Raw genomic sequence first — 26,007 nt, 5'->3', positions numbered from 1 at the left:
TTAAAATCTATAAATAAGATAATTAAAAGGGCGTACCCAGACTCCACTTTAAATGGTACAATTTCTAAGCCCTATGGGCACTCAGAACTGAAAATACACCCCATCAACACTTGTTGCTAAAAAAAACTGCATCTTTTCAGAGCTGGCAGGATGCATATTGGAGAGCCAGCTGTATTCGCCTTTGTCCTCCACTGGCATTTTTATATATGGAGATATACCGATCTCATAGAGCTGGAAGGAACCCTGAAAGGTCATGAAGTCCAGCCTCTGCCTTCACTAGCAGGACCATGTACTGATTTTTCCCCAGATCCTTAAGTGCCCCCCCCTCAAGAATTGAACTCTCAACCCTGGGTTTAGCAGGCTAATGCTCAAACCACTGAGCTATCCCACCCAAATCTATACCAACATCATGGCTATACTCTACCCTTATTTTTCCTCAGCATTCCTAATGAGAAAGATGGAGCTGAATTTGCTGGGGGGGGAGGGGTGAGGAGAGAGGTTTGCAATTCAGCCAGTGAGGTGCTAGGGCAGTGGAAGCCAGCAGCATCTGAAAGAGTGGGCAGACCTAATGTGGTACAGCATCTTCAGTTTTTTCCTATTATAGGCAACAGTTTACAACAAAATGACACATGAAGGTTGTCACCTCTTGCCTGTACTCATTAAGCATTTCTCAAGGCATCAGTGCTTGAAGGGCGCCCCTGGCACTGCTGCCTCAGCTCTCCAGCACACAAGGCAGCAATGCCAAGGGAGCTGAGTGTGTCCGCACTGAGGCATCAAATCATCAAGCGCAACCTATGTTCAGAGTTCAGTGATGCTCCTTAGTTGTTCAGGAGGAGGTTTGAGATATATGGCAGGACCCTGCCGCAGGCTGAAGTCATGGAGATCTTTGGAAGTCACAGATTCTGTGACAAACTTGTAGCCTTATACATGGCCAGTGAGGTTGGAAAATACTCATAATATGCAGGAAACATGAAGATCACTTTCCCATGGCACCAGTTTTGAACTAATATGGCATCTTAGAATCACATACCACCCTCAGTCTATGTGTTAAATCCCCACTAGCCTACATAGTGTTCTTGCACTCACATTAAGGGTATCCTTTAACATTGTTATCTATGTTGCACTTATTTATCCACCAATGTAGGTCCTTTTAAAATATCACAAAGCTATTTGAACCAATTTTTGAAACTGAATTTCACACATACCTTATGTAAACATATATCTCCATGTCAGTTCTAAATTTTGTTACCTGTCACTTTTCAATGTTTTCAGTGCTCTACCTGTCACTTTTCAATGCTCTAGTCGGCAATGTTCGGCACGCGGCTCGCCAGGGTAAGCACCCTGGCGGGCCGGGCCAGTTTTATTTACCTGCTGATGCGGCAGGTTCGGCCGATCGCGGCCCCCACTGGCCGCGGTCCGCCGTCCCGGGCCAATGGGGGCGACGAGAAGACGCAGCCAGCACATCGCTCGCCCGCGCCACTTCTCGCCATCCTCATTGGCCCGGGACGGCGAACCGCAGCCAGTGGGGGCCGCAATCGGCCGAACCTGCCGCGTCAGCAGGTAAATAAAACTGGCCCACCAGAGTGCTTACCCTGGCGAGCCGCGTGCCGAACGTTGCCGACCCCTGCTCCAGATATAGCATTATAGACAAGAAGCAGCTAGCAATTGTTTCATCTTAACTAGACCATTCTTTACTGGGAATATATCTATCAGGTCTACCCTTATTCTTGCTCACTCCAAATTAAGCCTATCCAAGTTTCTTTTTCAGTCCTCATGTAAAAACTTTAAATTCAAAGCAATATAACAAATTTGAATCTTACTTTTGGCCACTGAACTTTTATAAAGAACATATTCATTTTTAAATACATTGATATTTTCTTACATAACACATGTCCTATAAAAATATTCACACCTTAAATATACAATAACTTAAAAATCTATGCAGAACTACATAATATTTCACAATATTACATGTTTACAGTTTTTAAATATTAAGTATTTTAAATATCCCTAGATGACTGTACATCAGAGGAATACATACATTTAGTCTTATAAACTACTCTTGCTGAAGGTACAGAAATTTGTGTACAATGTACCTTACTCAAGGTCTTGCTACTGAAAATACTATTCCCATATATTTCTTTGATGGCTGTTTAATGTAACTTCAAAATTAATTTACAAAAACCTCTGTATTAAATAATTTCAAAACACACAAAATCTTTCAGATTTGTACTAGCTTTTGAACAAAATTCTGCAATTTCTTCTACCTTTCCAAACCATATGCGGTCTGTTGTGCAATTATAAATTATAGTCATTCATTTTTTATGTGATGCATAATTTGTGCTGAAAATGTCATCCTGTGTTTGAATATACTGATAAAATATTTCTTTCAACATATCAAACCCTAATCTTCCCTTAAATAATGTGTATTAATTCTGCATTCCACATAACTCTTAGCCACTGCAATTATCTCTCATAATTACCAATTAAAAACTACAACTATTAGAAACTTTTTTAGACATTAGTGGAGTGTTACCATTTTTCCATTTTACTGATTTACTTGTATTTATTATTGAATTGAAGCTCTTTGTTTATTTCACAAAACTGCAATCAAATAATATTGAAGGGACAAATCCTGGTCTGCTGCACAAAGCTCAAGTAATGGACTTTCCACCTGGGCTATCCATGGGGGTTGGAAGGAGCAGAATCATATCATCATCAGGGGCTGTAGAACTATCTGCTGCCCATGTTCACCTTCTATGCAATGATTTTATCCAGAGGATCCACACAGTGACAAACACACTGGCTATACACCCAGCCTCCCCAGCTACAGAGAAAGACACCAAGGATCATAGGGCCCTGGACTGTCCTCACCATAGCTTTGTTATATTTATCAAAAATACACAATAGCTTCATTATGCCCTTTTCTTCATAAAGTTCCAAAATAGGATGGATATTGTTTGTTATATTGATACTTGTCCAAATTTATCATGCATAATAGTCTAAAGATGTGCAAATAAGTTAGAAAAGACTCTTTGAGAATATAGATTGTACAACACTTCCGTTTGCTAGCTCTATAAAATGCTTTTTTTCTGTAGGATAGTGAAAATTTAACTGTCAAGATGGGTCTGAATCTACCACTGGTGTTGGATGAATTTCCCCCACGAGACAGGGCTAGATTGTGACTTTAGGCACAGCCCTACGTGGTACGTAAACTGCACTAACCTTGGGAAATATTGTCACTCAGCGAGACACAGCAGGGAGTCACAGCTTCTTTCTTGTTCTTGGGGGTAATAAGCCAGCAGTAAATTACTTCTCACATTGTGCTGGCTCAGCTATTCTGGCTATTGAGCAAGTGGTCTAACTTTTTCTCGCCCCTTCTCCACTTGCTTCTGGTAGGGAGGAAGCAAGTGAGTTAACCCCACTTACTCCTATGCACCTGACCCCAAGACCTGGGTAACCTGCATTAAGGTGTAAGAGGGGATTTCTCACTCTCTTGTATGGGTTTGTTGTCCAAGTCACAATCTAGCCCAAAGTGAGCAATCTGTACCATCCATATTTAAGGGCATTTTGTTCACCTATCTCTGTACTCTGACATGTATTTGTGCTTTTAAACGAGAGAGTATTTATTCCATCCTCTATCCAGGGCTGTTTGAAAAGCACTTATATAATAAGTCTAGTACAAAAGTAAATCAGGAAACAGGGGACCTGAAATCAGGACTGAGTCCAGCCCCTTGCTTCTTAGGTTGGCAGCTCATGGGATCACGGCTGAAACAAAACGTTTAGCCCATTCAGAAGAAGGCCTGCCTTAAATCGCTCGTTAATGCCCTCTCCTGGCCAACCCTTGGAGCAACATTGATGAAGTCCAGACAAAACCATGCCCAGAACTCCTTGGCCGTAGAAAGGATTACCATGGCATGGACTTTGGAGATGGAAGGAAGCATCCTGGAGAACTTCCTAAAGGATATAAAATAAAATGTTAATAGTCCAGACTTTCAATTTTCCTGAGAGCACAGGATGAGAAATATTATCACTTCTGTAATTTATCTCCTCTGATTTGTTATATAATAGGATGGTATGAGATTTATTTTTTAAAGACAGACCTTTAACTTTCACTTTCCCCCCCTCCTCCCACTTCCTAAAGTCCACCTTTCTCAGGCCCAGATCCCATGAAGACCTATAACATCATATTAAGGGGGATTGACATGATTGAATTTCCAAAGAAGATTGCCAAAAATGCTGCTAATTTAATTAAAAAACTATGCAGGTAAATACTTTAAATACAATAACCTTTATCTTATGAGTAAAGAAATAAGTCCTTCTGAAAAAACATTATTAAACAACTCTGTCACTCTCTTTATAGGGACAATCCATCAGAAAGATTAGGGAACTTGAAAAATGGAGTAAAAGATATCCAAAAGCACAAGTAAGTGTGTTTTACAACTATCAATTACTTTCAAATGGAAAAATTGTTCATTTCAGACACAAAACACTTTTCATAACAGTTCTCTTCTAACTTGTTCTTTGGATGTTAGGTTATTTTACATTACCGTATGTCAGCAGTATTTTCATATTTTGGAGTCTATTCTATCCTTCCTTACGTGGCATATAGGGTGGTATGTTGAGTGAAAGAGCGTTTTTACTTAAATTTGCATCCAAATGGCATTTTGCAATATGGAAAATTAAGTCACCATCAATTTATTTTTAACCCCCTTGTATATGCCACCAGTTTCCAGTCATCTTTTGCTTTTTAACTGTGCCTCTGCCCCAGGGTTAAGACTGTACTTCCTGTTGATCCTATTCCATTGGCACTGATAGTATAGAGCCTCTGATTGATATTTCACTTGCTCTTCTTGGTTTCAGTAGTTCAGTGCAGTCTCCACTCTGCTTGACATATAAATAACAGGTAAAACAGAGCATGGAGTGCCCAGCACCTATTGGAGGGAAAGATTTTGCTTTTCCACTCTGCCCTGTGGACGTGGTGTGAGTCTTTCATGGCTTCCTCCTTGCTCCAGGAGGGTAGCCCCATAGACTGTTCTCCCCCACCTCATCCCCAATCAGTTTAGCTGTGCTGGCCAGTATTTCTGGTGGTGGAGCCAAGACTCTATCCACTCTCTGCTTAACTGTTTGAGCAACCCCTTACTCCTATGCAACCTGACCCAAGGTCTGTGGAGGCCACATAAAGGCATGGGGGCAGTGCTGTGCTACTTTCCCTTATAATCTGTGCAGGCCTGCAACCTGAGCTACAGTCTGGCTCAGAGGATCTGAATAAAGAACCTTGGGAGTGTGGGACCCACAAAGACCTTGCAGGAGATAAGAAGAAGCTGTCAGGACACCTGTAGTGAAGACTGGCTAGGTCACACCCTTAGCAGTCAGGAGGATGTCACCTAGTGCAATTTTCAAATCATGTGTAACTTACACCACCCTTTATATCACCATGAGATTTCTGCACATATTTCAGTCTGAATAAAGAAAAACTTCAAACATGTATTTCATAAAATCAACAGAAAAATGACAACTATAAATCAGAAGAAAGTGCCTACAGAAATTAAAAATCTGTTTTGTGTATTACAGTGATATTTCAGCTGTATATCTAACATCTTGATTTGTCCTAACATTATCCCCTTTCTAGATGGTTTGAGGGCTTTAACTGGGAAGGGTTAAGAAAAGGCACATTGACACCTCCTATAGTACCAAGTGTAAGTACACTTCTTACTTCTGTCCTTGCCGGTCAATCAGGAATAGTTTGCTTTGTGTCATTTGTGTAAAGTTCCAGTATGCCTACACCTTAGTAAAGGTAATAGTAGCATGTAGCAAAACTTGTCTGAAGATACTTGCCAAAGACCAGTAAAAAAAAATAGATCACTTACGACAGATTTTCTTTTATTAACGTCAAATACATTTTGTCTTGTGGCCGAGTCTTCATCAGGAGGCCCTGTGATGAAATGTTCTTTCCAGCAGCTGAAGTGGTGTGGCCAATGGGAGCTGCTGGAAGCAGCGCGGGCCGAGGGATGTACTGGCCGCCGCTTCCAGCAGCTCCCATTGGCCTGGAGCGAACCGCGGACGCGACAAGTAAACAAACCGGCCCCGCCCGCCAGGTGCTTTCCCTACACAAGCGGCATCTCAAGTTTGGGAAACACTGCTTTATGTTGTAGTCCTTAGATTGTGTCAATGCACCCTCCAGATGCTACACTTCAAATAGGGTTGCCAGTATTGGCTGGATGTATTCCTGGAGGTTTCTTTGCATGACATAATCTGTAATTAAAGATTGATCTTTAATTCCTGGAAACTCCAGGCCAATCCTGGAGGTTGGCAACCCTAACTTTAAATCAACCTGGAAATTGATGCTGGTGCAAAATGTAGCAGGCTGCTTAGCAATCCGTTTTTTGGGAGCACAGTGTCCTGGGATCTGTATTGGCTACCTCTTATTTTCCAGGCAGAATACAAGTATTGGCTTTGCTTTAGAAATAGCTTGGAACCTGCGCTATTAAGAGACAACCCCTCTCCCCATGCCATACCACCTCAATTGCATCAGTTGAGATACTTAAAATGGCTCTCCTTTCCTATCAAAGAAGGGGAGCTGTCATTGTGAACTTCTTTGGTGGGCCCTGAGCTTTATAATTCACCTCCTCTGTGGTTTAAAATTGGCCTGTCTGTTGGCATACAGGGCATGCTGCAAGGTCCATCTTTTTTACACTAGATTTTTTGTATGGGAAGAGAATGATAACTTGCATTTGTGGGTGTGGTTGGACACTGTTGATATGCTTTGATTTTATGGGTATGATGAAGTACTCTGGGGGGTCTTATCTGATGTTACATCTTTGGTTATTTTCTTGATCTGAGGAAACCACTGGATTTTTTTGCACAACCATAGTTTTTTACATCAAATGCACACAAAGATCAGCATAGTCATTTTTTAATTGTTGTTATACATTTTTTTAGAAAACCTAAATAAATACCCTAGCATTGACAATATTGCCAAGGGGCAAATGTATTTGCTCTCCCTTTTCTTTGAAAGCTTTTACTAGTCATATTTAACTAGTAAGCTTTTCCACAGATAAAATGTTTTAGGTTTGTGAATGATGTTGAAAGAGCATTGTTTTGAGACAGGAAAAATGGTCTTTCTAAAGGTCCGAAATAGAGATTTTCTTAAAATCAAAAGCAACTGATGCAAACACATTAACTGTTCATTTGATAGGTTGCATCTCCGACGGACACAAGCAATTTCGACAGTTTCCCTGAGGACAATGATGAACCGCCACCTGATGACAACTCAGGATGGGATATAGACTTTTAATGTATTTCTCTTACCTGCTTCTGCCTTGCTGAAGACAGCTTCCTGAGACATGGCTGCCATCAAAACTGAAGGAATTGGGGAGGATTAGTGCTCGGGGTCACCATGATGCCTTGATTGATGCTGCTACAGTAACTACAGTGGCATTAGGACTTATTGCTTAGATGACAATAGTGCTCTTCACATGTTTTATGTTTGAACTTATAATAGCAGTTGACATGGTGGTCCTGAAGCAAGCCTTTTCACCAGTAAAGAAATATGTTTTCTATCACTGCAATTATCTTGCTATGCTCTAATTATAATTTGAAAGATAATAGTGTAAGATACTCTTAAAGCCAGTATTTTACAGCTAGAATTATCAGTAGGATCAAATAGTAACTTATTATGTACTATAGTTATCTATGGTACAGAATGTGGGGTACTCCCACACTTCAGAGTGAGTTTGTAGGGTCTTTTACTACAGGCCAGTGTGAATACAAAGGAGGACCACAAAACTATAGGTCAATGAGTTCATGTCAGAGCAGTGCTAAAAGTTGTCTTTTTTTCAAGCAGTATTCATGACAAGACTGAATGTTACCTTTCCTTTTTCTTTCTGACAGATTTTTTAAACTGATACAACAAAAGCACAACTGCTACAGATTCTGTTGAGAACTGTTAAGGCAGGTATGGGTCGGTTTTCGCATACAACTGAGAACATGATGTAACTAACATCTTTATTTTTCTTTTGGTACAATAAATATTTGCATGAAAAAATCATAATTATTCATTCTACATATTTAAAAAAAACTGTGCTTAAATAACGGTCCTAGAAATAGAATGACAACAACCAACTGGTCTTATTAATTATTAGAAATAAAGACTGATCTTAAAATAACCCTTAGCTTTTAGAACCCAAGGAGGAAAATCTCAGACCCATAACATACTGTATAGGTGCTATGTACGTCTTTCATCTGTGAATATAAATGTTCAGCAGTCAATAAACATTTCAGAGATATGTAGCAAGAGACATCATCTTTAGTGATGCTCTAAAAACAGAGAATCCTTTAAGTCTCCGCATTTGCATCTTCTCTGCTTTCACTCTGCAGTATTTGGGAGCCATCATAGTATTCTTACTTTTCCTGCTTCTTTAAAAATATATCAATACCGAGGCAGTTTGCAGATGACCTGGCTGTATTTTTTATCACTATATTTCAAAATGTAAATAAACCAATGTTTTCGGTTACAATACAGTATTATAACAATGAATCCTAATACTCTGCCTGGAATAATGGATGGGATTCTGATGGGATCCACATAAATGGAAAACTAATGTGAGAACAACACAGGTCTACTGTATTTGTGTGAGATCTGCTGGCACATATATTTGCAGTACACAGACACTTCAGTGATTATCCTGAGGTGCTGCAACGGCTACTATCCTGAGGTGCTGCAACAACTACAGCACAAACTGCTATAAAAAAGAGAGGGGAAAAGGATACTATAGGCCTGAATTCTTTTCTCACTTATTTCAACTGCTTTTACATCACTGTAACTCCAGGACATCAATGGAGTCACTCCTGATTTACAATGATGTGAGAAAAAAAAAATCAAACCTTATTTGCCAACTAATCAGAGATGTGTTAGACTGAATGTAAGTTTACCCCCTCACACTTATAAGAGGCACTAGTTTTCAGAACTTGCAGTAGATTTTACCAGGGCCCCATTATATTAATTCGAGCAGTATATGATGCCACATCTGATTATACCATGTTATATAGAGTCAAAATATGTGACTTAATTTGTTGTGCTCCAACGCATTTATATATATATATATATAAAAGCCACTAAAAGATCAACATTTCCCACATTTGGTACCACACAGTTATTATGGGTATCTCCTGTTCTAAATTTATGGGAAGACTATGGTAATCCTAAATAACTGTGCAGTAACAGTTAGCAGATGTTAAGTTTTTTGTGGTGACCACTGTACATTAGCATATTAATGGCATACATGATTTTTCAAAGCATGGGAAACTAGGATCTGATCTTATCCCATTGAAATCAACAAAAGTTTCACTACTGACTTCAACAGGAGTAGGCCCCTAGTTAAGATATTGTGGCATTTTTGTCTTTACCCTTAAATACAGGAGAGGCAAATAGTAGGGGATTTATCAATAATAGAATGCCTACCATGAATACATTTTAGCAGCTTTTCATATTCATAAGGACATTGGTTTAATAGAGCATTTTAAAGATAACATTGTCAAATAAGTAGAATAATGAATATACCAACATCATATCTACAATTTGCCAGCAGACTAGAAAGCCTGACTTACCACAGTTCCCTTTAACTAATCTATTTCATTTATTTCACAGTTACATATAGTAGGATGAGGCAATATCAGCAGCACAACAAAACTGCAAATTACTTCTGCTCTTCATTAATCATGTGTGGCATTGCATTAAGATTTGTACACTCTGAAGCAATCATAAAAATAATAATAATTACATCCACCAGGAACTACTTGTATACAACAAGTATACCATATACTTAATTTTAAACATTTAACTTAGGGATTTAAAATACTGTCTGAAAGCAGACACTAGATACTAGGGCTAAAACAGTCTCATAGTCATCTTAGTAAAAAAAAAAAAAAAAAAAGGAATTCACCTTATTTCTGCATTAAAGCTGGATCCCTCCACCCCCATTGTCTGACATGGAGTGATGTGGCTACATTGGACGGTGAAACTTGTTTAATTTGTTAACTGACTTTCTTGTTATACACAAGAGTTTATCATCTGTCTCAATTCTAAATAGTTATTATGGCATGAGTACTTGGGATTCAACTATCAGTTACAAAAAACTGAAGAATTGCCAAGAGAAAAGAGCATCACAATATTTTTTGGGTGAACTGAAAACATTACAGGAAGAATGTTTCAAAATGAGCTTGTTATCAATTACTTTTGTTTATTCCTATCAGTTTTGTCCCTGTGCCACATACAATAATATCCGAATCCTATGGCATGCAGTGTATTAATACAAATTTATTTTGATATAAATCTTCATTCAACTTTCATTTTCTTTACCACATATATTTTAAATAACTTAAATTATCATATGTATATGAATAACCCCTTCATTTATAATTAATATATTTGATTTACATATATACATTCACATAAATTGATTGCCTCAATATTTCCACTTCTCTTTTTTTCTTTATGCCTACTTTATCATATATGGAAAAATGATGTATTTACATAAGGAGAAATCAGCTACCATATTTAAAACAAGTGTGTTAGCATTGGGTTCATAAGATACAGATGATCTGTAGCTCATTACACTGCTGCATTATTCATTAAAAAACTCTTATTTAACAATAGGACCATAAGCAAATATTTATGTAAATAGATATTTTCGTGTTGATATTTTGTGGTACTCATATAACTTTTTATTTGGAGTTCCATGGCATTATTACTTCATTTTTCTTATTTGTAATGTAATGTTTTAGATCAAAGTAGACTTGAATTAATGTCATAATTGTCAGTATTACTGAACTTTGTCAACTGTACTTTTATTCATCTGTTCAATAGTTTAGAACATGATCTAGCTATTTGGCATTGTTGCAAGTGCCTTAAATTCATGGCATCCTATAAAAATACAAATTTGGTGTTATGCTGCATGACAAAGACAAACACACCTCAAAATGTTGTCCTTTCTTAGCTTGCTGCGTTTTACAGTTCTTTCTGCTAACAATTTATAAGCCTTTATTATATAATATTGATGAATTACAGAAATGATGAAGTTGTTCTCTTATTTCTGTTAAATGTACCAGAGCTGTGAATCTGTTAATGAGATACAGCGTCATTTCTGTGAAATGTATAAATGTACGTGCAGGTCAAATTAATATATGACATACTATCAGTCTGTATACAGGTATTCCTGTTTTGCTAAGCTGTGCAGATTTTAAAAACTATAGTGCAGTAAAGTTCTAACATATCATATTTTATAAACTCCATTACAAATGTTCCACACAGACAAATGATTAGCAATTAACTGTAATTTACACCAAACAAAAATCACATCTCAACGTGAAACCAATGACTACAAAAGAAATATCTTGTTGCACCACTCAACAAAACAGGATCAGTGCTTTATATGAGCTCTTGTATATGCAAATCATTTCTGAGGCAAGCTCTCAACACACCTAGAAAGCTAAATATTGAAAGTATGTTATTAGTTCTCTTCTTCCATAACTGTCTACTACATAAACAGACATAGCACTGAGACTTTGACAATTTCTCAAATGTTTCAGGCTTTACTAGCAAAGGGAAATTTCATTCAGAGTTGCCTACCATACTTATTCCAATGTATGCTGTTTTTACACTGGTTGTTTCTTTTGTATTCTTATGGCTATAATTCTTTGGTTTTCTTCTTACAATGGATTCTACATGAAAGAGTTTTTTGTTTGTCAAAATACGATGTCTGTCATCAAATGGTCATTGACCAGTTGCACTCTTTTGATGTAGATTTAAGAACTTTTTTTCATAAACTTAACTGCTTTTGTTTTGCTCTGTATTTTCCCTGCAGCTGTAATTGCTGAGTGCCTGTTGTATACTTTATAGAGTTGAAATAAAAATAATTACTTTTGAACATTGTTTTGATGTGTTCTGCAATGTCAGATTTCTAGTTTTGTACAAGTTGTAGTTCAAATCAGAATCTAATCATATTTTATTATATTGTATGATGATACGTGCTGACACATGATCTAACAATTGTTAGAAAGTACTTCTAGATTGATTACTCTTAAAGCATTAATGCAGCCATATCCTCATCTAAAATAGATAAAAGATGACTATGCTGAAGAGGTGAGATGTCCATGGTGACTGAAGTGTGATGTTTCATTTGAATATCACAGGTATGTTAGATGGCATACTTGAATGTATTTATGGTACCATCTAATTATGTGTATGTACAATTATAAAAGTAGAGGTAAATAACTCTTTTACAACCTCTAATATATGTGTCTCTCTGTCTACATAAATATATATGTTACATACATACTGAAAACAAATATACTTCCAAAAGAAGTAAACTAAATCCCAAAGGATACTGTTTGGCCATAAATAGTATATGTTCTACGAAAATGAAAATAGATTGATGACGATAAAACAAAAAGTAGTCTGTTATGGCTATCCCTTAAGGTACATGTCTAGAGATAGTGACTCATCAGCCATGGACAATATGCCAGGAAAATGTGGATTACTTCAAACCTACCCACAGACTACGCTGTAATGTAGGTCTCAACTTTGTAATTAGAATGCCACATGAGTTTTGTAATGCTGAGGCAGGGGTGCTGGAACTAGAGGTTTTGGGGGTGCATCATCATCATCAGTTGTTCCCATCACATACAGGATGTTTTGTTCAATGGCTTTCAGTACCCCTACTATATAAATTGCTCCAATGCCACTGTGCTCAGAATATGAGGAGTTACTGCCTGATCTCATCATCTCAGTAGTAAATGTGGTTCTTGCAAAATAGCAAGATTAGGGTCCATGTGCTAAAAGCTCAATGTGTACAATAGCTGCCCTTCCCTATTGAGCAAATCATTTACGCATCTGTGTAAATCCCACTGAAATAAAAGTCAAGCATGTTCTTAAATGCTTTGCAGCAAATACTGAAGAAGTGAAATAAAAATCCAAATAAGAGAAGCTATCCTTGAGCCCCCCAGTAAGGAACGCCTACCTTTAAACTTGATATATGGGGAGATACTGAGAAAATATCATGACTGATTTTCAGGATCTGGTTACTACAAATGTTGCAGTTTTTAGACAGAGCCTTTCAAATAGGGACATTTTTATCTAAGTAGCTCCAAGTGATTTACAAAATTAATGAAGTACCCCAACAGTCCTATAAGCTAGAAAAGAGATACTGCATACAGGGATCACTTCATGCACTACTGATATGCAGCCACATCTGACATAGAATGCAACAGCTGCTTTACAGCAACAGTTTAGGACATGAAGTAAAGATGAATTCAGTTGAAAATTACAAAGATAATTTAGTGTCATCACATAATTACCGGAATCAGATTTTGGCCAGAGGTGATGTTAGCTATTCTATGCTAAAAATAACATGAAATCCTGGGTTCTCTATTGACTATACAAATGTAAGGATCATGGTTTCACATCTCATCTGAAAAACAGCGGCACAATACATAAAACACCATGCTCCAACAATGTTTCATCACTGACTCAAAGAGAAGTGTCTTGCCTACACCACTTCCTGCAACACCTGATGTGTTCTTTGAAGGATGCCCATCCAATTACTGACCTGGCCTGATCCTGCTTTACTTACAAGATCTGACAATACCCGCACAAGGTAACAAGAGTATCAATAACACTGTATGTGGGTGGTCAATACTATAGTTCTAATTAAAGGGTTGTATCTTCTGAAGTAAACACCCAAGCCTTAAGGGAATTAGCATTTATGATCTGCAAAGCTTTGATGAAGATGGTATAGTTGCAGTATTTTTTTAACCTAATTTTACTTTCAAAACCATCTTTTAATACCATTTTCATGCTGATGATAGTTTAATGATATTTTTATCTAACCTTAGAAAAGGAAATGAATAAACTGCACTCCCTGTTAATACAGAAAGTCTGTTCAAAGGAATCAGAACGAATTAAGTAAATTGGCCAGGTGGAAGGAAAATTAATACCTGCTGGAGCCCCCCACCCACATCCACTAATGCATTTTATGCCACCACCATTGTGATATATCATTCTGTTTTAACAGACGTCTGCCTGCATCACATTAAAGATGTCACTCCTATTTATAGCTTGGAGTGATTCCCATAATAAAGCCCAATCCAGCTTCAGATGAAAACAAAAGGAGTTTTGCAGTCGACTTGAATAAGAGTGGAGTCAAGCCCTAAGAGACTTACATTATAGCAACAATGCCACTCTTGAGCAATGTTATTGAATGGTTTTTCAAGTTCAAGTTTCAGAAGCAAAATAAATTCTCAGTAAGAAAATCTATTCTCTTATATTCACACAAATTAAATGCCATCAGTTAATCACCCAAATGCAAACACTTTTCCACTCTCTTCTACAATCTGCCTGCTGATAGGGGGGGGAAAGGGATCTCAGAGAGAAATTCACTCTGGATAGGGGAGACAACTATCCCATGAAGAATAGTTATAGAAAGTGGTTTTTCACTATCTAGCTCCTCCTTTTTCCCTCATGAAAGTTGTCGTCATATGAAGCTTATGAAAAACCTCCTGTGTACCGAGGGTCCTGAGCCTTCACATCTCTGGAGATACTCTGCAAAGTTATGTACTATCCCCAAGTCACTGTACATTAGTGTCAGGAGAAACCGTGTGCAGTACTGTTCTGAGGAATGGCGCACACAGTTACTAGATCCAGAACATTATTGCTGCTATCCTCAAGACAGAGTTTATGGATTATAGCATCAAACAGTAAGTATATAAATCCCTAATTGCCCCAGCCCTTATGGTTCTCAAGTTCCATAGTGGATTCTTTCTCCGCCACTTGAATGAATTATGGTAATAAAGTCTACTTGTTACTTAGTAACTCTCAATCCCAACTCATTAGAGAATGCCTAACCTCCAGCAACTGGACAAGAGCCACACAAAGAGGGTCCCAGTTAACCAGTCGCAGTATTTTTTGGCCTCAGTTTACTTTCAAAACCATTGTCATGCTGATGATAGTTTCAGCTGACTAGCTTGTTATAACTGTCTGCTAGGCTTCCCCTACAAAATTATCAGATTTAGCTACATTATTTTGTCCTCACTCCTCCCTCTATTGGAAATGCCTAACAATTTAAGATCCTGCCTCCTGTTGTTTCAAATACTTTCAAGGTGTATTGTTGTTTAGTGAGCTAATACTCAAATTTTAGAGTGGAGATGCCCCTAATGTCAGTACCGGGTTTACAATAGCGCCAGTGGCGCCAGGCCCACATTTGGAAGGGGTCCATAATGACTTCTTGGAGGCCCACAAAGGGTTAATTCAGCCCTGGCCACAGCCAAGCAATGTGCTGAAAGGTGTGCTCAGAGTTGTAGTTCACGTGCCTTCCACCGAGGCCCTTGGACCTGCGCTGCCAGCTACACTAGTAGTCCCATAATGCCCAGCGCCATCCTGTGAGCTACCCCAGTTGAAGCGAGTGGCAGGGAATGGACCAAAAAAAAGGGGAAATGGTGCAGGGAGAGGGTTCCCAGTGCTGGGGCACTGATCCTGCTGCGCCACCCTACCCATGGGGTAGGGGCTCCTGGCTCGCCCCCCCCGCCCCGCCTCCGAGTCTCCCCTGCTTGCCTAGGGTGGCAGCAGTGCTGTGACTCTCACCATGCGCCCCCCTCCCCCCCCAGCAACCCTGATGCCCGGCCGTGGGCTCCTGGGCACCGTCTTGACCTTGCAGCTTCAGCCCGTGTGTGTGTCCCTGGCCACCACTGGGGGCAACGTGGGAGAGGCTGGTTCTCTGTGGCTCTCAGGGCCAGGAGGGCAGTGACAGTGGGGTTGGCTGCCACCACCCCCTGCCAGTGAGAATGCCCAGAAACTTCTCCCCTGCACTCCGGGGAGTGGTAGAGAGGAGTTTGGGGGGAAGGGGCAGTTGTGGGGCAAGTGTGAAGGGAGAGCCAGCGGTGACTCCTTGGGGAGGGGGTAGGAGAAGTAGGGTGTGAAGGTGGGGGTTGGGTGTGGAAGGGGCAGAGGGAGGGGAGTCTGAGTTGAAGGTGGGGTTGGCTCGGGGGGGGGGGGTAGTAGAAGGGAGGGTGACAGCCCTGGGCTGAAAGTGTGTGTGGGGTGGGCAATAGCAGGGTGATTGAGGAGAGCCTTTGTGTGAAGGTGGAGGCTAATTGTATGTGAGAGGACAGTAGGAGGCAGGGGAGAGGGCCAGATGTGAAGGTTGGGGTGGGGGCTTGAGGCTAGATTATGTTGGTAGATTGTAAGTCAGGGGTCGGCAACCTTTGTCATGCGGCTCGCCAGGGTAAGCACCCTGGTGGGCCGGGCCAGTTTATTTAGCTGCTGACGCGGCAGGTTCAGCTGATCGCGGCCCCCACTGGCCGCGGTTCGCTGTCCCGGGCCAATGGGGGCGGCGGGAAGCCGCGGCCAGCATATTGCTCGCCCGCGCCTCTTCTCGCCGCCCCCATTGGCCCGGGACGGCGAACCGCGGCCAGTGGGGGCCGCAATTGCCCGAACCTGCCGCGTCAGCAGGTAAATAAACTGGCCCGGCCCACTAGGGTGCTTACCCTGGCAAGCCGCATGCCGAACGTTACCGAGCCCTGTTGTAAGTGCATGTGTACCTGTCTGTCTGTCTGGCCCTTTCTCCCTGCAAAAGACAGGCACCAGCAATTTTCCTCCCCACACTCCAGCCCAGTAACTTTACTGTTTCACTTAAAGTCATGAGGGATGGTGAGGCAAAGGGAGAAATAGGCTAAAGAAACTTTTCTTTTTAATATTTAAACATTATTATATCAAAGTAGAAAATCCAGCTTTCAAAAAATGTATTTGTGAAACATCACTTTAGGTGGCAGGGGTGAGGTGGAGATGCAGGTGCAACTCCACTGACTGCTACATCCGAGTTTTATATGGCTCATAACTGTGCTAAATGAACATTTGTGTTCAGGTCCCCAAGCAGGACCTGAGTGTTTAAACAAAAAAGACAAACAACTCCTCCCACACAAGTAAACCAAAAATCAAGAATATTCTGGGTATACTGATGATTGCCCACTTTGTTCTCTATGGGCTGAATAGAGGTCTCAATCAACCATGGCTTCAAATATCTTAGTTTTTGAATAAATGTTTTCATCCCCATCCCAGCAGTACCATGGCACCATCATGCTCACTACATGGGAGCCCACAAATATGTTTGGCGCAGGGCCCACAGAAGATTAATCCGACCCTGCCCAGCGTTTTGCAGGTGTTTTGCAAGCTGACGCTGAACGACCACAGGAGGGCGCTGAGATCGTTACTTTTCACTGTCCCCTGCCAGACAGTGCCCTGCAAGTCCCCAGGAAACGCTTCAAGCCAATCCGCCCCATCCCGTCTCACACAGGCAGAGGGCTGTGGGTCTATTTGGCCGGCCGGAGACTGACACTGCAAGCCAACAGCGCGCACTGCCGTGTGAATAGATTTGCGGCCAGGCAGATGCTGCCCCGAGGCTGTGCTGAGCAGACTGGCTGCGCAAAGCCCGAGCAAACGGACTGTTTGGGGCCTCGCCATCGAGGCTCAGCTGATTAAGACCTGGGGTCCCCGGCGCCTTTGATCTCCGCTTATCAAAGCGAGCCCTCAGCAAGCCTCGCTTGACACGCTGAGCAAACACAGTCCCGGCCCCAGAGACAGCGCTGAGCCCTATCAGCTGCCGAGCCAGTGCGCTGGACGCCGCGTTGTGCGGGAAGCCAGGCAAGCCGGGTCCCCTGCAGCCCCAGCCCGCGGGGCCCAGAGGGCTGCGAACCAGCCCCACAAGTGGGGGGAGGGAGGGCACTGCCACGTGCCCAATCGCACCGGACACCGCGCCATGGGAGGGGGGGGCTGCTCTGGTCTGTGTGTAACGTGCAGGCTGGCACGGCACCGACCCTGCGGCGCTGCGCAACGTGCAGGCCGGCACCGTTCCGTATTAATGAAGCGCGGGGATGGGGGGAATTAGCCGGGCACGTTACTGAAGTCCAAGCCCATGGCCAGAGCTTGTGCAGCGCAGCCCGCTCGCTTCCAGGGCTCCTAAGTAGCCAGCGCGCCTCTTCTGGTGCACGTCCTGGGCAGGGCAGCCCGAGCGGCTGGCTCTGCTTGTAGGTAACCAAGGGGCGGACTGGCTTGATTTGGAGCCAACTGTTACAGCTCTGCAGAAGCACAGGGCTGGGAGTCTTATGGGAAGTGCCGCAGGGTGGCCCCAGGGAAGCGCTGCGCTAAATGAGAGCAGAGAGGCGGGAATCCCGCCTTTTAATGGATGAGAGCGCGCAGCCAGGGCCGGGAATAAATGATTCTGGGAATAAAGTGATAACTCTGTGTGTTCTTGGGAATTGATTCTACTGTTTGAGGCCTTAAAAGTTCCTACTAAAGCAAAGGGGCTCAGCTATCAATGCTGAGTAACAGAGCAGCCAATAGTGTACATTAACTGAGTCCTGTAGTGGGAGCCCACCTTACCATACAGAGGGGAGACATCTTTTCACACCTCAGCCCCCTGGTTTCCCTAGGTGCGCCATTATAAAAGAATACTTAACCGTGCAGCATAGGCAGTTAGACACCAAAACCCAGAGCTGAAGAAGTGCCCTGCGTATGCGCCAAAACTTGTCTCTTACATCCTGTTGGTCCAATGAAAGATACTACCTCACCCACCTTGTCTCCCTAATAGCCTGGGGTCCACACAGCTACAACACTTGCAAAAAAAAGTGTGCGTCAGACATGCTCCCCTGTTCAAACAGATTTTCTTCCTCATAGCAAAGCCCTAATGTGCTATGCCAAGCCTTTGTTTATTTCCTATTAGCCGAGATAAGCTTGCCTGGAAAGTTTAATCTCACACTACAAGGCCCGATCCTGCCTCTAATTACACTAGTAACCCTAGAGCACTGAACAGTTCCTTTGAAGTCAATGTGCGAGTAAAGGCTACAAATCCAGACCATCGCTTGCATATGCCACAGTGGGATGATGCAACGTGTTTTTAAAGCACCAAACAGCACTACTAGCCCATTAAGAGCGGAACGGGGCTTCTTTGGTAGCTCAGAGCCTGCCTGGCAGGTGGAAACCTCACCGTCCAGGCCTCTTAAATGCGCAAGGCCCCCCAAAACCAGAGGGGGCGAGGCAGGCTCGCTCAAGAACCATTGTTATGAAATCCTGGCCAAATGGTAGTAACAATATACAAACAAGAAGAACAGGAGTACTCGTGGCACCTTAGAGACTAACAAATTTATTAGAGCATAAGCTTTCGTGGACTACAGCTCACTTCTTCGGATGCTACTCTGAAACCTGTCAATATACAAACACTTGCTGCTGCGGCTATCTAACATCCAACTAGAGCGGTGGGGAGCACGGGAGCGCTAATAGTCAAGTCGCTCCGTCCCCATGAGGGATGCTAAGGCACCTCTTTACAACAAAGGCTTATTTTGTAACTTCGTCCCTTTGCACTCTGGAGTCAGAATAACCCTTTAATTTATGTGTCACCAAGTGATGAACTATTAGTGCTACCCAGTGCCTAAACGCCTGTTAAAAGGACCGGCAGCCGCGCCTTATCACTACGTGCTAATCAACCTAGATTTGCTTTAGGGGGCTTCGACCAGATACTTACTTTGGCAAACGGTTTTCGGCAGCTTGGCGCTGCACTGGCCTTTGATCTCCGTTGTATGTTTAACCAGCGTCTCCCGTTACCCGGAGGGGGCAAATGCTGCCAGTTGAGGAAAGCAGTTGAATAAAGTTAAAATACGCCGCTTTATAGGGGGACTAGACAGCTTCGGACTCTACCTCCTCTTCCTACATTTGTACAAGATAACCCATCCTTGCGCTAATTTGCAACTAACAGATGCCAGGCTCCCTCTAAATATCCCATCAAAGGGTAATTAGAAAGCGTGCCCTCCATTCTTACGCATCGTTTGATGTGGAGATTGGGTGTGTTTTGTTTTGTTCAAAGAAGATTATTTACAGTGGAAAACGGCAACTCAAACAGCACCCTCCGGGAAAACGATTGTGCCTCGTTAAATGCCATACTGACACCTAACAGAGCCGAGTAATGTTCGGCTTCCCCCCCGAATACACAAAAGTCCACATTGGGGTTACTAGTAACGTTGATTGGGCAGCTGATACTGGGCACAGGCGACACGCAGCGGCCCGGAGGGAGGGTGGGGGCTCGGCGCTGTGTGACAACATGGTTCAAAAGGAGGGATTTAATTAAGTCACAAAGTGTACGCGATTCCCACATAACAGGCAGCCCCTGGTGCCCGCAGCTCAGCGGGAGACGCTGCTCGGAGCTCGCAGCCGCAAAGAGACTTGTGGAAGCAGCAGCAGCTGCCTGGGAATTCATCGATAATTGCCACGGCGGCGATTGCGAAACCCCGCTCTTGGGGCTCGGCCAATGAGGGAGGCTTTGTGGGGGGCAGCAGCGCAACCCCCCGGCTCTCTTTGAAATCCCATCTTTGCCTCTGGCGCCCTCCCCCCACCCCGTAGGGGCGGGACCACGAACCAGCCCCCGGGAGTATAAAGGCAGCAACAGCCAGGCAGGTAGCTACCAGTAGCGAGTAGCTGTGCGGAACATCTCCCTGCGCCACCTAGGGCTTGTGGTCTCCAGGAGCGCCCCAGCCCACCAGGAGTACAGCTACTGCGCGGGTCCCTTACCTCGTGCGGGGCGGATCTGACCCCTTGGCTTCAGCTCGCTGCCGCTTGGAAGATGCTGCTGGGCGCGGCCCGTCTTTGTGTGGCGCTGGCGGCCGCTCTGTGCTGCTGCCCCTGGGCGGTGTCGGCGTCGAGTGCCGGGTTCGGCCCCAGCCTCCTCAACTCCAACGCCATCAAGAACCTGCTGCCAGGCGGGGGCGCCGGGCTGGGGGGCTCCTCCGTCAGTGCCGCGCCCGCAGACTCCCTCCTGCTGGAGGGGGGCAACAAGCACCAGGCCGTCGAGACCCACCAGGTATGTGACCTCCCCGTGAGCGGGGCTCCTCTGCCCCCCGCGCGGCGAGCCCACCCCCCGCCTCACTGGCGCTGTGTCTCCCTTGCAGCCTTACACCTGCTCGGAGGACGAGGACTGCGCCCCGGACGAGTTCTGCTCCAGCGCCCCGCGCGGAGCCGGCCCCGCAGTCCCGCTCTGCCTCGCCTGCAGGAAACGCCGGAAGCGCTGCCTGCGCCACGCCATGTGCTGCCCGGGCAACTACTGCAATAACGGTGAGCGGCGGGGTGGGGTGCGGGGCCGTGCCGCGCTGTTTGGGGTGGCTGCCCCGGGGTGGCTGCAGGTGCAATAGCTAGACTCACGTGGGTCCCAAGGGTCGTGTGTCTGCGCCACTGCGGGGACCACCCGCCTGCCCCATAGCTGCGCACCTGCTTATGTGGCAGCCTCAAGCCGGGCCCTGCTGTTACCCAGGCAGTGCTGACTCCTGCCCCTTTTTCCCCCTCTCAGGGATCTGTGTGCCATCTGAGCAAGGTCACTTTCTCCCCGGGGAGATAGAGGAGACCATCATTGAGAGCTTCAGTCCTGACCATGGAATCCCGGACTTGCATCCCAAAAGGACCACATCCCCTTCCCAGTTGCACCACCTGAAAGGTAAGGGGGCCTGGTGACTCCTATAGTAGCAAGTGTAACTAGTGGGGGTGGGTTAGCCTCAAACCTTGCTTAGGCTTCCCCCATTCCTGCAGTGTACTAAACCCATGTGTAAAAGGCCTTTTAACTAAGGCACAGCCCAACTGAGGTGTCTGCCAGAAATAGCTCCGGAGACAGCACTGAGGCTAAATGCAGCCATCCAGCTGCTAGTCTGTGGCTCTTCCCGCCCCCCAACTATTTTCTGACAAGCCCTAGACAAAGTCTGCCTCTTATACTGCAATTGCTTGTTCAAGTCCCTGCTGTTTGACTCTGCTGCAGTCAGACAATTTACCACAGGCTTTTAATCACTTTCTTCTTTCAAAGGTCAGGAAAGTACCACCTGCCTCCGCTCTTCTGACTGTGCTGCTGGATTGTGTTGTGCACGTCACTTCTGGTCCAAGATCTGTAAACCTGTCCTTAAGGAAGGCCAAGTATGCACCAAACACCGAAGGAAAGGCTCTCATGGCCTGGAGATCTTCCAGCGATGCTACTGTGGAGAAGGTCTGTCCTGTCGGCTACAAAGAGATCATGCAACTACCAACTCTTCCAGACTGCATACTTGCCAAAGACATTGAACACCCCTCCTCACTACATAGGATGGACTTTGGAGAGGGTTGCTGGGCAGTGCATTGTTTGTTTTTGGCAGCTCATCTCTAAGGATGTACCGATTCGGAGGTTACACTAAGTACTCTATTTCCCCTTCCTAAAGCTGGAGTATGAGGCTTGTTTCTTTAAGAAACTTTCAGTGACTAATTGCAGTAAATTACTGTGTTGTAAATACTCAATGTGGCACTTAACTGTACATATTCCAGAATTTTAATTTTTCTAAAGGTGCTGCATGATCTCTAGTCTGCTATTGTGACACATTTTGTACACACTGGTTTTATATCTTCCTAAGTCTATGAATTGTCCATGTGGAAGTGAAATAAATAACTTTAAAAAAAAAAAAAAAAAAAAACACCATGACTGGCATTTACTGATAAATTTCTCCCTACCTCTGGTCTAAATGAAGACCCAAAGAAAAGCAAGCTTAAATCACATTAATAGCTTGTTAACGCTACAACATGATGTCCCAAATGGATGTACACTTGTCAGAAACAATGATATGCATATAAACTGAGATGTCTCCTTTTCTTAAAGCTCTGCATAGGAAGAGGTCCAGAGCTGGTTAAATATGAGTGAGGAGGCTCCATGAATGGTGGCGTTCTCTATTCCGTTTCTCTCAATTCAATTGACCTGGAAGCCATAAATCCTAAGTTGTGGGTGCTCTCAATGTGGAGGAGAGAATCCTCTTTTTCCCCCAATACATGCATTTGCTTTTACTACCTGTGTTTGTTCTATATATAAAAAAACATAAGTCCTCTTGCCACAAACAAAATGCATTCTATATATTTCCCATCTATATGGGGATCAGAAATCATCACCCTATTTGAAGAGAACATTCAAGAAGGCCTGAGTAGGAGAAGGCTAAACCCCCCTACTCCTTTCTGAGAGATGGAGGTGCTTGCTAGCACTCTCTCCCCTCATCTGGAGAGTAATGTGTGAAAGTAGCTTCTGCTGCCTAGCTTTAACTCCCAGTGTCTTTTTCAGGCGCTTGCAGCTCCGCCATTAAACCAAAGAAACTGGGTGCACCTCTAGACTCCTGCATCCAAGTAATAGAGCCTCAGCTGGTGTGAATTGCCATTGGCTCCATTGATACTCTTTAATCCTTCCAAACACACACAAGTGCTGTGACAAGTCACTTTCCTTCCAGTGCCTTCCAGGCTGGCTTAGAGTTGAAGTTCACAAAGGTGAGAGGGGCTCAGGAGTCTGGGCTACCTGGAAGTGTTGCAGGAGAAATCTTTCCCCTCCAAATCACTGTTTTGCTTTGTTTGCCTTCTGAGCCCAAATCACTGTGACTGCCTCTCCTAGGATGTGTGGAAGCAGTACTTTATTAAATGTGAAGGCAGCTTTAATGTCCTGTGACATGCACTCACATAGAAATGCAGCCTTTTCCCTATATTGCTTTAATGTTACTGAAATGAGTTCAGTTTCATCTCAAAGGGCTATTGCCAATAATGTCTGTTGCATTGGGGCTTGCTTAATTCAGTGACCAATGGGGCCACATCAAGGCACACGAAATTTGTATGTTGTGACACTGCCTTTTAGAGGTAAATTTCACCTCTGAGCTTGAAACGCTCTTTCCCCTTGCAGAGCTTTAAGCATCAGGAAGATACAGTTCTCACTGATCTAAGGCCAGGGTCGCAGGAAACCACTTGCTGCAAAGTGAGGAAAGAGGATCCTTCTGACTTAGAGGAAGCAGCAGCCAATTCCTGAAGGGGGAAGTGCACTTAAGTTAGCCGTCTTCAGACCACTTAGAACTGGATTTCAGTTTCACATGGAAAATGGTAAGGGGGTTTCCACATAGGAGGGCATGGACCTTGATGTTTTACCAAGTAATAAATTAAACTGTTTTCACCCACTTGGTTATAAGGTCATTCATAGCAGACTATGACGAATAATCCAGTGGTTACAATGAGAAATGAGCCAATTGTGAGCTAGGTTACTACAGTTATAGATTAAATCATAACCCAGGAAAATACATTTCTGCAGCAGCAAAATTTCAGCAGCATGCTGGTAGCATTTCATTGTATATCTTATTTTTATTAGCACCAAAAGCATGCAAGATACCATTGTAAAATGAGACATGTATCTGAAATGCCTCAATAAGCATTGGTCAAGAATTTAACATAATTGAATTATGTTGCACTGTAATATAAGTGGCATTTGAGCCGTCAAGATAACTTGGTGAGAGTACAAAAGTCAATGCATATTAGGCTCAATTGAGCTGTGGTGTTAATGGTAGCATAAGTCAGGGTGGATAAAAATCAATGATTTTTTTATTTAAATCAGATTTTTTTATTAAATCAGTTTTTTTTCTATAAAATGTTTTTGAGGGGGGAAAAACCTATCTAAGGATAGTTTTAATTAAGATACTTCATAGCTCAAAGATATCTCACCATGGAATAGGGATTATAAATTCTAATTCTATAGTATGAGACAATATATTCATGTAATGTTTAAGAAAAGTTTTGTAAATGAGTTCCAATAGTTCATGGATTAGGGACCCAATCTTATGTGATTCCACAGGCTTCTGTATAGATTATTTAGGTTAATCTTTCTATTTACCCAATGGGACGCAATGCTCAGTCTAGAATATACCGTCAGAGATGCTTAGTTTTGCAGTTCTTAAACTGTGGATTTGTGTCTCCAGAGGTAACATGTTTGTTAACAGCAAAAATGTTTTTAAATAAATAAATAAATAATATATAGAGGTGAGAAATAACAGACCTCAACCGTATTGTCCCTCTGCAAATTTGTGTACACAGAGTCAATCCCTTACCACTCTCTAAAAGTGCAAAGTTTCAAAAAGTTCCATGACTAGAAGATTGTTGGGGGCGGAATAGATATGGCCAAGGAGAAGCAGTCTGGAGATAAATGTGAGAAGCGAGGGACATATACTTGTTTCGTTAAAATATTATATGTTTGCTGTTGAAGAAAAAAATCCAGAATACTTAACATTGTTTTAGTTAAATAAAACAATTTAAATGTCTATCTGGTGATGGTCTCCTCCTAATACAGCATGGCAAGAAAATCCTCCAAATATTAATGATTAACCTGTTGAATTGGAGACAGTTCACCTTCCAATGCCTGCATAAATATCTGCTTCAATTACCTTTGGTAAATGAAATAACTAAAAAAATCATTCATTTTCTGATAGAGCTGTAAAACAAATCTGAAAAGTTTTCAAAATAAATCACTGTTTAAAAATATATAGTGTGTACTTTCTAAAAATGAAACATACATCTATCTCTGAGTTGTCAAGAATATGTATTAAGGTTATAACAACCAACAAGAATGCACTTTTATGTAGAAAACCATGATTAAATCGAGTCTTCCTGACTAGTGATGTAAATCATGATTTAAGGCAACTTGATTTAAATCAAAGCCACCCTGGATGTTCAGACGGTATGGTCAGAAAATGGGTGTAAGTGGTAAAGTAACTCAGTGGTTTTGGCATTTGGTCGGTGTTAAAAATTAGTAACTCTGAGGAAAGCACAATTGTAAACTCTATGTGTTTGTGTGTATGTGTGTGTGTGTGTGTGGATTTGCAGTGGGATTGCATACTTTACCATGCGTACTCTTGTAACTTTCTTCTATAGTCCTTCTTCCAAGTTATCCCCTGGTTTTGGCATCTGTTTGATGCTATTGTTTTATAGGGGCACTCATCATTATGATATCAGCGATATAGATTCACAAAGGTACTTAGGCACCAAAGTCTGGGTTTAGGCATTTAAGTCCCAGTTTTAGGCTCCAATTCATGAAAATCCTGCTGAACCCTGAAGGCACCTGAACTCACTAGGCACCTACGTTTTTGCAGTAAAAAGTTCCCTGGGTGCCTATGTTT

The 26,007-nt window shown here is 42.8% G+C and overlaps 2 protein-coding genes and 1 long non-coding RNA gene across 9 annotated transcripts in view; 2 read left to right on the top strand and 1 right to left on the bottom strand.

The window, feature by feature from the left end:
* The window catches only part of PRKG1 (protein kinase cGMP-dependent 1), an 887,331-nt gene extending 877,350 nt beyond the window's left edge, over positions 1–9,981 (top strand). For 6 of the 7 annotated variants that reach the window (XM_005292477.5, XM_065552028.1, XM_065552030.1 and 3 more), the window contains 4 exons: positions 4,145–4,267; positions 4,364–4,426; positions 5,633–5,699; positions 7,199–9,981. In XM_005292477.5, coding sequence (XP_005292534.2) covers positions 4,145–4,267; positions 4,364–4,426; positions 5,633–5,699; positions 7,199–7,297 — 352 coding nt within the window. In that variant the 3' untranslated portion in view covers positions 7,298–9,981. Of the gene's footprint in view, positions 1–3,098; positions 3,207–4,144; positions 4,268–4,363; positions 4,427–5,632; positions 5,700–7,198 lie in introns of those variants that run through there. The other variant, XM_065552029.1, reaches the window with a different exon arrangement.
* Positions 1,817–19,775, bottom strand: LOC103306263 (uncharacterized). Its single transcript, XR_509065.4, has 2 exons — positions 19,569–19,775; positions 1,817–3,957 (listed from the first exon to the last, which is right to left on the bottom strand). It is a non-coding gene; the product is annotated as an uncharacterized LOC103306263 (long non-coding RNA).
* Positions 19,776–20,223: 448 nt separating this feature from the next.
* On the top strand, positions 20,224–22,518 carry DKK1 (dickkopf WNT signaling pathway inhibitor 1). The gene is made up of 4 exons (XM_005292482.5): positions 20,224–20,897; positions 20,986–21,148; positions 21,381–21,524; positions 21,885–22,518. Exons 1-4 carry the CDS (start codon positions 20,661–20,663, stop codon positions 22,133–22,135), a joined length of 795 nt encoding a protein of 264 aa, XP_005292539.1. The 5' UTR covers positions 20,224–20,660; the 3' UTR covers positions 22,136–22,518.
* Positions 22,519–26,007: the final 3,489 nt, after the last annotated feature.

Source organism: Chrysemys picta, chromosome 7 (assembly GCF_011386835.1).
Source record: "Chrysemys picta bellii isolate R12L10 chromosome 7, ASM1138683v2, whole genome shotgun sequence".
NCBI lineage: Eukaryota > Metazoa > Chordata > Testudines > Emydidae > Chrysemys > Chrysemys picta.
Note: the sequence above shows the minus strand (reverse complement) of the source record. Positions and strands in the feature narration are given on the sequence as shown.